This window comes from Rhinoderma darwinii, chromosome 1 (genome assembly GCF_050947455.1).
Source record: "Rhinoderma darwinii isolate aRhiDar2 chromosome 1, aRhiDar2.hap1, whole genome shotgun sequence".
Classification (NCBI taxonomy): domain Eukaryota; kingdom Metazoa; phylum Chordata; class Amphibia; order Anura; family Rhinodermatidae; genus Rhinoderma; species Rhinoderma darwinii.
The window spans coordinates 53,163,949-53,177,417 of NC_134687.1; the positions used below are offsets into that span (position 1 = coordinate 53,163,949).

Below are 13,469 nucleotides of genomic sequence, written 5' to 3' on the forward strand. Positions count from 1 at the left end.
CCACATGTGGCCCTAGTGTGGTAATGGACTGAAGCACAGGCCTCAGAAGCAAAGGAGGACCTAGAGGATTTTGAAGCCTCCTTTTTATTACAATATATTTTAAGCTCTATGGCCCCATGCACACGACCGTGCCCGCAATCACGGCCCGCGATTGCGGGCATGGCCGGCCGCCGACTGACAGCCGCATTTTCGGGCCGTGCTCCCATACAAAGCATGGGAGCACGGCCCGCAAAATGCGAAAGAACGGACATGTTCCATAATTCCCGGAACATTTCCGCGGCACGAACACCCTTCCGTAGTGCTACGGAAAGGAGTCCGCGTTCAATGAAAGTGAATGGGTCCGTTTTTGCGGACCGCAATTGCGGTCCGCAAAAACGGAGGTTTTTTACGGTTGTGTGCATGGGGCCTAAGTCTGATTTGAAAAGGTCTTGTGGTACCTAAACAGTGGAAACCCCCAAAAAGTGACCCCATTTTGGAAACTACACCCCTCAAGGAATTTATCTAGTTGTATAGTGAGCATTTTAATCCCACAGGTTTTTTGCTGAATTTATTGGCGTTAGTCTGTGAAAATGAAAATCTACATTTCTTCTGAAGAAACAGGCATTTTTAATTTTTGCAAGGAATAAAGGAGAAAAAGCACCCCAACATTTGTAAAGAAATGTATCCTGATTACGGCAATACCCCATATGTGGTCATAAACTTATATTTGAACGCATTACAGCCCTCAGAAGGGAAGGAGCGCCATTTGGGTTTTGGAACACAAATTTTGCTATAATGGTTTTCGGTGCCATGTCCCATTTGCAACGCCCTGGAGGGACCAAAACAGCAGAAACCCCCCAAAAGTGACCCCATTCACTATCAGAATCCAAGAGAGCAAATGCCTCTTAAGTGGTATATAACTTGCGTGCCATTTTTTACGTATTTTTTTTTTTTACTTATTTTTTGTAACAGTTTTAATAAAAGTAACAAAAGAAAAAGTCCACTAATCCATTGATCAATAAATTTATGAACAACCCTAAGGCCCTGTTCACACAGAGTTTTTTTACGAGTTTTTCGGTGCGGAAACCGCTCCGCAAAACTCGTCAAAAACCGCCCAAAAAATGTCTCCCATTGATTTCAATGGGAGTTGGACGAGCTTTTTTACCGTGAGAAAAAAAAACGCATCGCGGTAAAAAGAAGCGACATGACCTATCTTGAGGCGGTTTCGGCCTCCAAAACCCCATTTCAATCAGTCAGATGGGTAAAAAATACACCTCGACGAGTGTTTTGGCGAGTTTTTGTCAAACCACTGTGCAAAAAACGTCTGGAGCAGTTTTTGCAAGAGGAATTTTCCTCCTGCAAAAAACTCCGTGTGAACACAGCCTAACAATGAATCAATGTATTTAGAATTTACATACAATTTAATTTTTTGACGTGTAAAATATATGAAGAGATTTATATAAGTATATGTGTGTATACGTATATATTACATGTACGGATATAGCTATATGATACAGATATAACATCCCTAATTATTAATTTTTAGTATTAACAAATTTCAAATATATGTCTATATATAATATATATTACGTGTGTGTCTGTGTGTATATATATATATATATATATATATATATATATATATATATATATATATATAATATAGACGTGTGTGTATATATATATATATATAAAATATAGACGTGTGTATATATATATATATAAAATATAGACGTGTGTATATATATATATATATAAAATATAGACGTGTGTGTATATATATATATATATACATACACACACACATTATAAGCCCTAATTGATTACTAACGTCCTAGTCTGAGTACTATCTACCTGACTACCTGAACTATAACTAGCTGCCTACACTAAACTATGTGGAGGTGTTTTTGTGTGTTTTTACAGTCGGTGTCTCTTTATACGAGACACACAGCAGCTGCTCGGCACAGCTTCTTCTCCCCCACTCTCAGAACGATCTGACAGGGAGGGAGGAGAAACATTGTAACGAACAGCACAGAAAGTTTGCTGCTGCAACAAACTTTGCTGTGATCACCATGATAGCTTTATCATGGTGATCACGTCATCAGGACCGACACCAATCCGGTCCTGATGTCTTCTCTCAGCACTTAGGCTGCTAGTAGCAGCGTGTGCTGAGAGATTCAGAGCACAGGGAGAGCGCTGTGCACTCTGTTCTGACACCACGTGAATTAACGGGCTGCAGGAGAAAAGCCCAGCACAGCAGCCCGTTAATCTACGTGGGCTGGTCGTGAAGGGGTTAAGTAGCTTGAGATCGGAAGCTAAAGCTGCCTGCCATGACATACATACATGTTTATTTTTTTTACCTCACAGAAATGCCCTCTCACTGCCAGGGACCTATGTAATACGTCATAACTTAACGAGGCTCTGTCACCAGATTATAAGTGTCCTATCTCCTGCATAATCTGATCGGCGCTATAATGTAGATAAGTGGTTTTTATTTTGAAAAACGATCATTTTTGACAAAGTTATAAACAATTTTAGATTTATGCTAATTAGTTCTTAATAGACAACTGGGCGTTGTACAGAGGAAGGTTTGACGCTGACCAATAAGTGAACAATCAGCGTCATACACTTCTCATTGTTACAGTGTGATTGTGCAGTGAAAGAAGCTGGGCTGGAACAACGAGAAGTGCATGACGCTGATTGGTCACTGATTGGTCAGCCTCATACACTCCTCTGTACAATGCCCAGTTGGTAAAAAGTAAAAACACGCCCAGTTGTCTATTAAGAAACTAATTAGCATAAATCTAAAATGGTTTATAACTTTGTCAAAAATGATCGTTTTTCAAAGTAACAACCACTGTTATCTACATTCCAGCGCCGATCAGATTATGTAGGAGGTAGTGCACTTATAATCTGGTGACAGAGCCTCTAACGCTTGCCGGGCTAGAATATAAGGACTAGAGTTTAGACCTTGGTATCAATTTGAAGGACAGTATTTTAGCTTTGACATTACACCAGGCTCAATATTCAGGGAGCAGCAGGAAGTTTTACTTTTGGGCTTTTTGTCACTAAGGGATAGGTGGATGGGTGAGGAGCTGCAAGTGACAGCAGGATAAAGATCACATCCTGTTATGGTCATCTCTCTCCCCTTATACTCTTTTGGTAACCCAAGGGAATACAGGAACCTGTCTTCTGTTCTCACCCCTAATACCAATGAGAGAATGTGTTCTCTGTCATATTAAGGTTTTTTTCTCCCCTACTACAGGGCTGGGAATATGAGCAGTTACATCTAATCACCTCCAGACCATTTACGGCTCAGATTTTTACCATTGCTGTTAGGGCATACTATGTGCTGCCCAGCAGCAGGCAAACTGAGCAGACAGCCCTGGGGTCCTTTCTAGGTCCCCAGGGCTGACTGCAGAGGGATTCTCCAGTCTTTAATCGCATCACCGGGTTCCCGGTGATGCGATCAAAGAGGGGAGTACCCTTTGATCATGCTGCGGTCACAGACCACAGCGATCAAAGGGTTAAACAGCTGGGGTCCGAATATTTTCCCACCCCAGCTGTATATTCCAGGCTGCTCTAAGATCAGGAGCGGTTAGTTACAGCTCCTGCTTAGAGGATGAGCGCTCATCAGCCACTTTTACAGCGAGGCCAAAAGATGTCGCTGTAGACGAAGCACCTGAACCGCCTGCCGTCAAGAGACGGTGGGCAGTCGTTAAGGAGTTAAACCTTTTACAAAACTTGTTTCTAAGTTATGCAACACATAAAATGTTTTCTGACAAGCGTTTGCTTGTCAGAATCCATAGAAATGCAAAAATAACTAAAAATAAACAAACCGTAATGTGACACTAAGTACGTCATGCTTCACTTTACTTTCTTCTGCAGCACCTTAGACATCTTTGCATATGAGCCCTGTTCATATTTGTCTAATGATTATCCTGATAGTGTTTGAGGTATCTTAAGGGGTATTCCCAAGTTAACGCGATGGCATTTTACTAGGATATGCCATCACATTTTGATCGGTGGGGGTCTGATCACCGGGACCCCCACGGATCCATAAAATGAAGGGACAGATGTCCTATCAGCAGTTATCCTGCACAGCAAAAAACATTTAAGTAGCTAAAGCACTAAAAGGGATTTTCCGAGATATGACATATATTTTTTTTAATTTACTTGCGACTGCCTTAATTTTCCTATCATAAACCCCCCCAAATACCTTTTTTTTTCCTTTACACGTCCTCTATGTTCTAAAAACTGCTCCTGTCGGCCCGCAGCACTTTGTTTACATCCTTCCGCCTCTGCTCCCAGCATGCACTGGTTCTCTCCCAGCATGCTGTGCGCCAGGATCGCAGGCTGCATCAAACCCACTGTACTAAGCATGTGTGGTTCAAAGATACAATCTTTCAACCGTGCATGCACCCAGATGCCTGGTTGTCTGGGAGAACACACTGAACAGGCGTTATTGATGACGCGCCGTTCAGTGAGCCGGCCGAAAGAGGCATTCGCCTGAAGGCGAGAAAAGCACTAAACGGTCGGGACATCATCGGAAGTCATGGACTCCAATGGGGCCGCATCACGTGACCGAAGTTGCGATCAGGAGAAGTCAAGATCTTTAAAAAGTTAAGTATATGATAAAGTTTGCTTAACCCCTTAATGACCAGGCCATTTTGCGCGTCAATGACCAGGGATTATTTCTTGTTTTCTCACGGTCGCATTCCAACAGTCGTAACTTTTTTTTTTTTTATTCCGTCAACATAGCCGTATTAGGGCTTGTCTTTTGCGGGACGAGTTGTATTTTGCAATTGCACCCTTTTTGGATAAATATAATATATAGATTAACTTTTATTAACTTTATTTTGGGAGAAAACATCACAATGACAGAGTTGTAACTTGGAGACACAAACCTCTTGGCCTGTAAGGAAGAGCAGAAGATCTCCCTCCTCCTCTTCACACATATGAATCTGAATAACTGTACGAATGGCTGCTTCTAGATAGTCTCTCTCCGGCTCCGGAGTGTAAAAGATTTCTACAGGATGTGTACGGCCAGGAATAGTGAGGAGAGGACAGCTATCAAAATAAATTTGAAACTTGCCTGCATCAAGAGTGGCACTCATGACTATAACCTGTGAAAATAAATTAGACAAAGAAAAACCATTAAGGAAAACCAAACAGCACGGAGACATGGACCTTTTATAAGTGAACGCACACACAAAACTCATTTACCCCTTCGTGACATCCAACGTACAGTTACGTCAGATGTGCGCTACCCCAACATGGCACTAGGGTTGCATGACGCAGGGAAATTTCAATACTATTTCGATGCCACGCACCCTCAAACGGTTCAATACCGCTAATTCGTGTATTTCGATAATAAGCTGTGCGACAACACAGCTTAGTATTGTAACACATGAATATAAATAGAGCGGGGCTGCGGCTGTGTAATACAGCCATTGCCCCGCTCCTGACAAGTGTGCGCGCGCGGTCAGCATGAAGTGATGTGGTCGGTGCTGCATTAATGAGCGCCCGCACTGAAGACAGAGAACATGGCGGGCGCACTGCAATGCACCTCCATGTTATGTCACCTCGTACTGACCGCGCGTGCACACACTTGTAAGGAGAGGGGCAATGGCTGTATTTCACAGCCACACTAACCGCGAAGATAAGAGAAACTGCTGATGTCTGCCGCTATTCTCTTGAGTGGCGCGATCAAAGCTGACCCCAGCAATCAAAGGAAAAATGAGAAGGGGGGGGGTTGCTCCTTGGATCTCATCACAGGGAATCCCTGTGATGTGACCGAGGGACATACCATACGTGGGCAGACGGCCCAGGGTACATCCTAACAACTGCCTGTGTATGATCAGTACACAGGCTAATGTACCGGCATAGATATATGCCAGAACAGTAAAGTTTAAAAATAAAAAAAAACTGATAAAAATAAAGTAGTTAAAAATTAACAAAAAAAAACAACATTTTTTTACAATAAACAAATTAAAAGTCTCGATATATAAAATACACATTGGCAATGACCGCGATCGTAATAACCCGCACAACAAATTTATAGTCATTTATGATGTGCACGCTGTAAAAAAAAAAAAAAAAAAACAACGTCTTTCTTTCACTTATTAATGTGAGGCACAAGGTATTATGAATTTTGAACCTCCATGTGCCTCACATTCATAGTAATTAACCCAATCATGTACCTCACACATTAACCCAATGTTGTCCATTATGACTGTGTGGTACATGATGGGGTTGATTACTATTAATGTGAAGCACATGAAGGTTCAAAATGTAATCACACCACATTTTTCACATCAGAAAACGGAAGAGTTTTTTTATTGTTAGCAAAGTATAGTTTCGGTATCGAGTATCGCAATACTACACAAAGTATCGATATCGAAGTCCAAATTCTGGTATCGCGACAACCCTACATGGCACGGGCTCAAAAGCTGAACCCACGCAGCATACGGCAGGGGCAGGCAGTTTCAAGAAGCTGACACCCACCTGCAGCGATCGCGATTGGAGATAAATGTCAGACTAAATCGCAGCGTGTCAGTTACCATGGCAGCCGGATGCCTATTGAAGGCTTCCAGGTCTGCCATCAGTGCCCTACTATTCAGAAAAATAAAAAGTTCTGGGTCTTAAAATGCAACGATAGAAAAACAAAAATTGGCTGTGTCTCCAAAGGGTTAAATAGAACCTGCAGTGAATACATTTCAGTTTTGCTAAGCCAAGCTTGCATGTGTTCAGAGAAACAGCCAACTCCACTGTAACATGCATCGTCAGCCGCTCCTCTCTGCACAGGACTGCACCCAACAGACCAGTTTACACGAGTGAACGCCATTATATGTAAAAGTCCATTAACCCTTTCAGGACCAGACTAATTTTCGTTTTTGTGCTTTTGTTTTTTTCTCCCCGCCTTCAAGTCATAACTTTTTTTTTTTTTTTATTGACAGCCATATGAGGGCTTAATTTTTATGGGACAAGTTGTACTTTCTAATGGTACGATTTATTATTGTGTATTATGTACTGGGAAGCTGGGGAAAAAAAATCAGAATGTGGTGGAATTGGGGAAAAAACAGCAGTTCCGCCATTTTCTTATGGGTTTCTTTTTTACGGTGTTCAAAATACGGTGAAAATGACACGTTACTTGCATTCTGCGGGTCAGTAAGATCACCATGATACCAAATCTATAGTTTTTTTAATGTTTTATTACCTTTAAAAAAAATTAACCGTTTGAAAGAACAAAATCTTTTTGCATCGGCATATTGTGACCCACCATAACTTTTTTTTTTATATTTCTGTGTACAGAGCGGTGTAAGGCGTCTTTTTGTACGTGGAAATATGTTTTTACTAATACCAATTGTGGGAATGTCCTGCATTTCGATCACGTTTTATTACAAAAAATTTGTGGAGGTTGAAGTGGCAAAAACATTTGACCTTTCTTCCCACTTCGAAGTTCACCGAATTGGATAAATATCTTAATATTTCTATAATTTGAGGAATTTGGGACGCGGGGAAACCTAATGTTTATTTATTTTTATATGCGCTCTAGGGAAATGGGGAGGGGGGGGTGATTTAAATTTTTATAAAATTTTATTTAGCCCCCCCCCTAGGGGACTTAAATCTGAGATCAGCAGATCGCTTATGCCATAGACCGCAATATCACAATCTTGTAGCCTATGGCAAAATTTGTGCATTGCAATCTTCCTATAGAAGGCCTGGGAGCATTCATAATGCTTCCAGCTGCTATAGGTGTACACCGGCTCACACGATATCGCCACCGGCCCCAAAGCGAAAGTAAAAACCCCTCAGATACCGGTGGTCACACCTGACACCGGCATCTTACTGGTTAAATGCTTGCAATGAGAAATTTTTCTTATCACAAGCATTGCCGCTGGGTCCCTGCTGTGTAACACAGCAGAGACCCGGCGGCTATGGCGCCTGCTCTGCTTCTGAGTGTGCGCCATCTTTAAATACCCTTTCCCGACGTAAGTAGGCATATTAGTGACGGGACAGGGTTAAAGGGGTTGTCTCCCCAAGACATCCCTTTTAATGGTGCCTATGCCATATGGGCATCATGGAGTGACTCGCGCTCTGGCAGACCCAATCCATCCATGTGTTACAAGGACAGATATTTATTTTAACGGCCGGCATGTAATACTACATTTACCTTTGGCGAAAATAGGCAATTACTGGAAAATTTAAAAAGCCAACTGAGATGGAACAAGACAACAAAAAAATATAATTTACCTTTAAATCATTCCTTTGTCGAACAACCTCTTTTAAAACGCCCATTAATATATCTGTAGCTAAAGTTCTTTCATGGGCTTCATCAAGGATAACTACACCATAGCGCTCCAACAAGGGGTCGTTCATCGCCTCTCGGAGTAACATACCATCAGTCATGTACCTAGAGAGATCGATATACATACTAATTACTTCTAATATAGCACCAAAATATCTCACGTACCATTACAGTGTGTTTCTCAGGTCAGTATCTACCCCAAGTAGGTTTAGGCCACCTCTGTGAAAGTTGTACGAGGCAAACAGAGCGGGGTCAAGTTCAATTGTGGCAAACTGTCCTATGGTACGTTTTAGAGTAGTGGAAAGTAAACCAACCTGACATGGGCAGAACATACAAAGCTTCTGCAAACGCTTAGAATCTAGGCTACGGCAACAGCAACTAAAGGCACCAATGTGATCAGTCAAAAGAGTAAGGGTATGTTCACACGGCAGCGTCCATAACGGATGAAATTACGGGGCTGTTTTCAGGAGAAAACAGCTCAGTAATTTCAGCCGTAATGGCATGTTGAGGCGCTTTTTCGCTGCGTCCATTACGGATGTAAATGGAGCTGTTTTTCTATGGAGTCAATGGAAAACGGCTCCATTTAACGTCTGAAGAAGTGACAGGCACTTCTTTGACGCGGGCGCCTATTTACGCCCCGCCTTTTGACAGCGGGGCATAAAAAAAATCACCGTCGGAAAAGTACATCGTAAGACCCATTCAAATGAATGGGCAGATGTTTGCCGACGCTATCGAGCCGCATTTTCTGACGTAAATCGAGGCGGAAAACCCCTGAATTACGTCCGTAAATAAGCCGTGTGAACATACCCTAAGGGGCTCAGTGATTATGACATGCCCAGCAATTCTAACGTTGAAGAACTACATGTCCAGCCATCTCATAGAAGTTACAAGGATGGGTGGGTCTGTGAAACATTTGCCTGTGTACGACCCCCACACTATATTACACCTCATTAGCAATCCTAAATGTTAACTATATTTCCAAACGTGGAATATGCAACTAACAAGTGTAGCGCCATATCCCTCACTAAACTATCCACTAGCAAGATTAAGTTATACAGCTAGGGGTGTACTTATTAACAATTATACACACTGCACAAATAAGACGATTACCTGCTGTCACCGCTCAAATATGGAATTATAGCAGTTTCTATTTAATTTAAATGTGAGATGAATAGTCAATGAAGAACTAGAGACACATTTAAAGAGACTGTCACCACATTGTAAGTGCCCCATCTCCTACATAATGTGATCGGCGCTGTAATGTAGATAACACTTTCAGCCAGGATGCGATGTCCATTCACACTTCGGTAAAGTTTGTGTGGGACTTAATCGCTGCACAGTGTGATCTCACAAGATCACGCTATGAATGACAGCAGTAGAGTGATCTCGCGAAATCACGCTGTGCAGCGATTAAGTCCTACACAAACTTCACCGAAGTGTCGGGAGGCGTCGCGTCCTGGCTGGAGGTGATGTCTATTCACTGTCAAGACATTTCAGTATAGTTAATGTGGGTATATGTGACAGCACAGCGTGATCTCGCTAGATCACGATGTGCCGAGTACAAATGGACATGAATGGAGAGAAGTGTATGACACTGATTGGTCAGCTTCATACACTTCTTTTTACAACACCCACTTGGTCAAAAGTTAAAAAACGTCCAGTTGGGCATTAAGAAAGTAATTAGCATAAATCTAAAATTGTTCATAACTTCCTCAAAAATGATTGTTTTTCAAAATAAAAAACATTGTTCTCTACGTTACAGCGCCGATCACATTATGTAGGAGATGGGGCACTTATAATGTGGTGACAGAAACCTTTTTGGCTGGATTTCCCATTTAAAGAGGCTCTACCATGTCAAATGTTCACGTGGGTGGCACCTGTGTAAAACTCCATAGAACTGCTCAGAGATTACTGGACATTTCACATTTTAATACAGGAGCACGGATTTGAAATAGTTGACTGGTTTGGACAACCTCTATCCATATGCCTTATTAGGGTCACCCATATATTAACTAAAGTGCAGAGACGTTCTACCTCCGGAGAACCCAGACAGCTTGTAAAGCCGCACTGCTGCAGAGGGAATAAGGACCTGCTGGCCATTTATCCCAGCAATTACAACACTAATATAGAAATGATTACTGAAGTTGCGCATAAAAAAATAAAGCCGGGTAATCCGATTCATTCTGAAATTAAAGCAATAATAATGTATAATGTACAATAGGTCATTTTCTGATGACATTCCCTGTAAAGGGTAACTAAACTTTTAAGAACCTTTACATGTCATAGTGACACATCGGAAGTTTTGATCGGTGGAGGTTCGATCACCAAGACCCCCATCGATTGCTAAAACGAAATAGCAGAAGCGCTAGGATGAGCAATGTGTCGCTTTGTTTCTGATCAGCGGTACTCAGAAAGCAGAGTGAGCGGTGTAAGGACTCAGACTTTCTATTGAGCCCGTACTCCGCTCAGAGGAAAGCGATCAGAAACTATGCGGCATAGTGCTCACCCAAGCTCTTCTGCCAGTTTGTTTTAGCGATCGAGGGGGTCGCTGTGCCCGGACCCACACCAATCAAAACTTCTGACATGTCACTATTTTTAAAAGTTTAGTTTACCCTTTAAAGAGAACCTTTCACCTCCCCATACATGTGCAGCTGAGTGCAGCATGTAATGGGGAGAAATGAACAAACCCTGGGGCACTTTAAAAAAAAAAAAAAAAGTTCTACCTCCCTCCATTATTTAGATATCGGTGCCGTTATATTTGGCGCCCGATAATTCAATAACCCTCTGAACAGTCAACGGGGCGTGTACTGGAAAGGGGGCATGTTACTATGGCTGTGACACTGTCCAATCAGATATGGACAGTGTTACAGCAAGAGCGAGGATAGAGGAGTGCGCGCGCACTCACTCACTCACTCACTCACTCACCTTTCAAGATTAGTCTTCTGCCGAACTGGCAAGGGGGTGAGTCTCTGCTACGGATAGCGTAAGCGCTCCCCAGCTCTTAGACTGTCCGTAGCAGTGACACTCCCCCTTGCCAGTTCGGCAGAAGACTAATCTTGAAAGCTGAAGAGTGAGTGCGTGTGTGTGCGCGCACTCCTCTATCCTCGCTCTTGCTTTAACACTGTCCATATCTGATTGGACAGTGTCAGAGCCATAGTAACACGCCCCCTTTCCAGTACACGCCCCGTTGACTGTTCAGGGGGTTATTTAAAGAGGCTGTCACCAGATTTTGCAACCCCTATCTGCTATTGCAGCAGATAGGCGCTGCAATGTAGATTACAGTAACGTTTTTATTTTTAAAAAACGAGCATTTTTGGCCAAGTTATGACCATTTTTGTAATTATGCAAATGAGGCTTGCAAAAGTCCAAGTGGGTGTGTTTAAAAGTAAAAGTCCAAGTGGGCGTGTATTATGTGCGTACATCGGGGCGTTTTTAATACTTTCACTAGCTGGGCGCTCTGAAGAGAAGTAACATCCTCTTCTCTTCAGAACGCCCAGCTTCTGACAGTGCAGATCTGTGACGTCACTCACAGGTCCTGCATCGTGACGGCCACATCGGCACCAGAGGCTACCTGCAAACGCTGATGCTGCTGCAGAATCAACTGTAGCCTCTGGTGCCGATGTGGCCGTCACGATGCAGGACCTGTGAGTGACGTCACAGATCTGCACTGTCAGAAGCTGGGCGTTCTGAAGAGAAGAGGATGTTACTTCTCTTCAGAGCGCCCAGCTAGTGAAAGTATTAAAAACGCCCCGATGTACGCACATAATACACGCCCACTTGGACTTTTACTTTTAAACACACCCACTTGGACTTTTGCAAGCCTCATTTGCATAATTACAAAAATGGTCATAACTTGGCCAAAAATGCTCGTTTTTTAAAAATAAAAACGTTACTGTAATCTACATTGCAGCGCCTATCTGCTGCAATAGCAGATAGGGGTTGCAAAATCTGGTGACAGAGCCTCTTTAAAGGGAATGTGTTGCCAGAAAAACATGTTTTGTTTTTTTTAAATTTAACATTTAGTGTGTAGGTGATTAAACATTGTTCAAATTTTTTTTATTTTTTTCACGAGTCAGGAAATATTATAAATTAGATTCTAATTTATAATATTTCCCATTGCTGGTCACTAGATGGAGCTATTCCCAAAATTGCAGCATTGCAAAATTGGGTAAAAAGCCCTCGCTCTAGTGAGCTCTCAGCATCCCCCCCCCTCCTTTATCCTGGCTAGTGCCGGGATAAACGAGGTGTTTGAACGGTCTAACCTCCTACACTGTGTGTCGCCATTTTTTGAGCTAACACACAGTGTAGAAGGTTTACATACAGTAGTAAACGTACACAAACACGAACATACATTGAAATCTCTTACCTGCTCCGTCTGCTGCCGCTGGTCCAAGTGCACAAGTCCGGAAGCCGCGACCGGAAGTAGTAATCTTACTGTCCGGCCGCGACTTCCGGTCCACAGGAAAATGGCGCCGGACGGCGCCAATTTCAAATTGGACTGTGTGGGAGCGGCGCATGCGCAGTTCCCACACAGACGGCGTACACAGAAGTGGATGGGACGGGAGCCGGTCGCAGTCCCTATGGGACTGTGGCTGCCGTATTCCATGTCTGTATGTGTCGTTAATCGACACATACAGAAATGGAACAAAAAATGGCAGCCCCCATAGGGAAGAAAGTGTAAAAATAAGAAAAAGTAAAACACAAACACACAAATAAATATAAAACGTTTTTAATAAAGCACTAACATCTTTAACATATGAAAAATAAATTTGTGATGACACTGTTCCTTTAAATATCGGGCGCCAAATATAACGGCACCGATATCTAAGTAACGGAGGAAGGTAGAATTTTTTTTAAAAGTGCCCCAGGGTTTGTTCAGCCCTCCCCATTACATGCTGCACTCAGCTGCACATATATATGGGGAGGTGAAAAGTTCTCTTTAAGTGTACTTGCAAAGCTTAGTGTTTAGTCAGCTTCTACTTACTTCAAGATCGTTTTTGCACTGCTACAGTCCTCAAATCGAATAGAGTAACCAACTTCCTGACCAAGCATAACATCCATTTCATCAGCAACTCTCTGAGCCACACTCATGGCAGCCACTCTTCTGGGTTGGGTACAAGCTACCGCTCTCTTTAGACCGGGTAACGACCTCATGTAATCTACACACCACTGCGGGATCTAA

The 13,469-nt window shown here is 42.6% G+C and overlaps 1 protein-coding gene across 1 annotated transcript in view; it reads right to left on the reverse strand.

The window, feature by feature from the left end:
• DHX15 (DEAH-box helicase 15) overlaps window positions 1-13,469 on the reverse strand; it is a 67,314-nt gene that overhangs the window by 21,406 nt on the left and 32,439 nt on the right. Inside the window, exons 3-5 of the mRNA XM_075858746.1 lie at window positions 13,272-13,465; window positions 8,233-8,392; window positions 4,884-5,102 (exon numbers count right to left, since the gene is read on the reverse strand). Of these exons, the coding sequence (XP_075714861.1) occupies window positions 4,884-5,102; window positions 8,233-8,392; window positions 13,272-13,465 (573 nt within the window). The remainder of the gene's footprint in view (window positions 1-4,883; window positions 5,103-8,232; window positions 8,393-13,271; window positions 13,466-13,469) is intronic.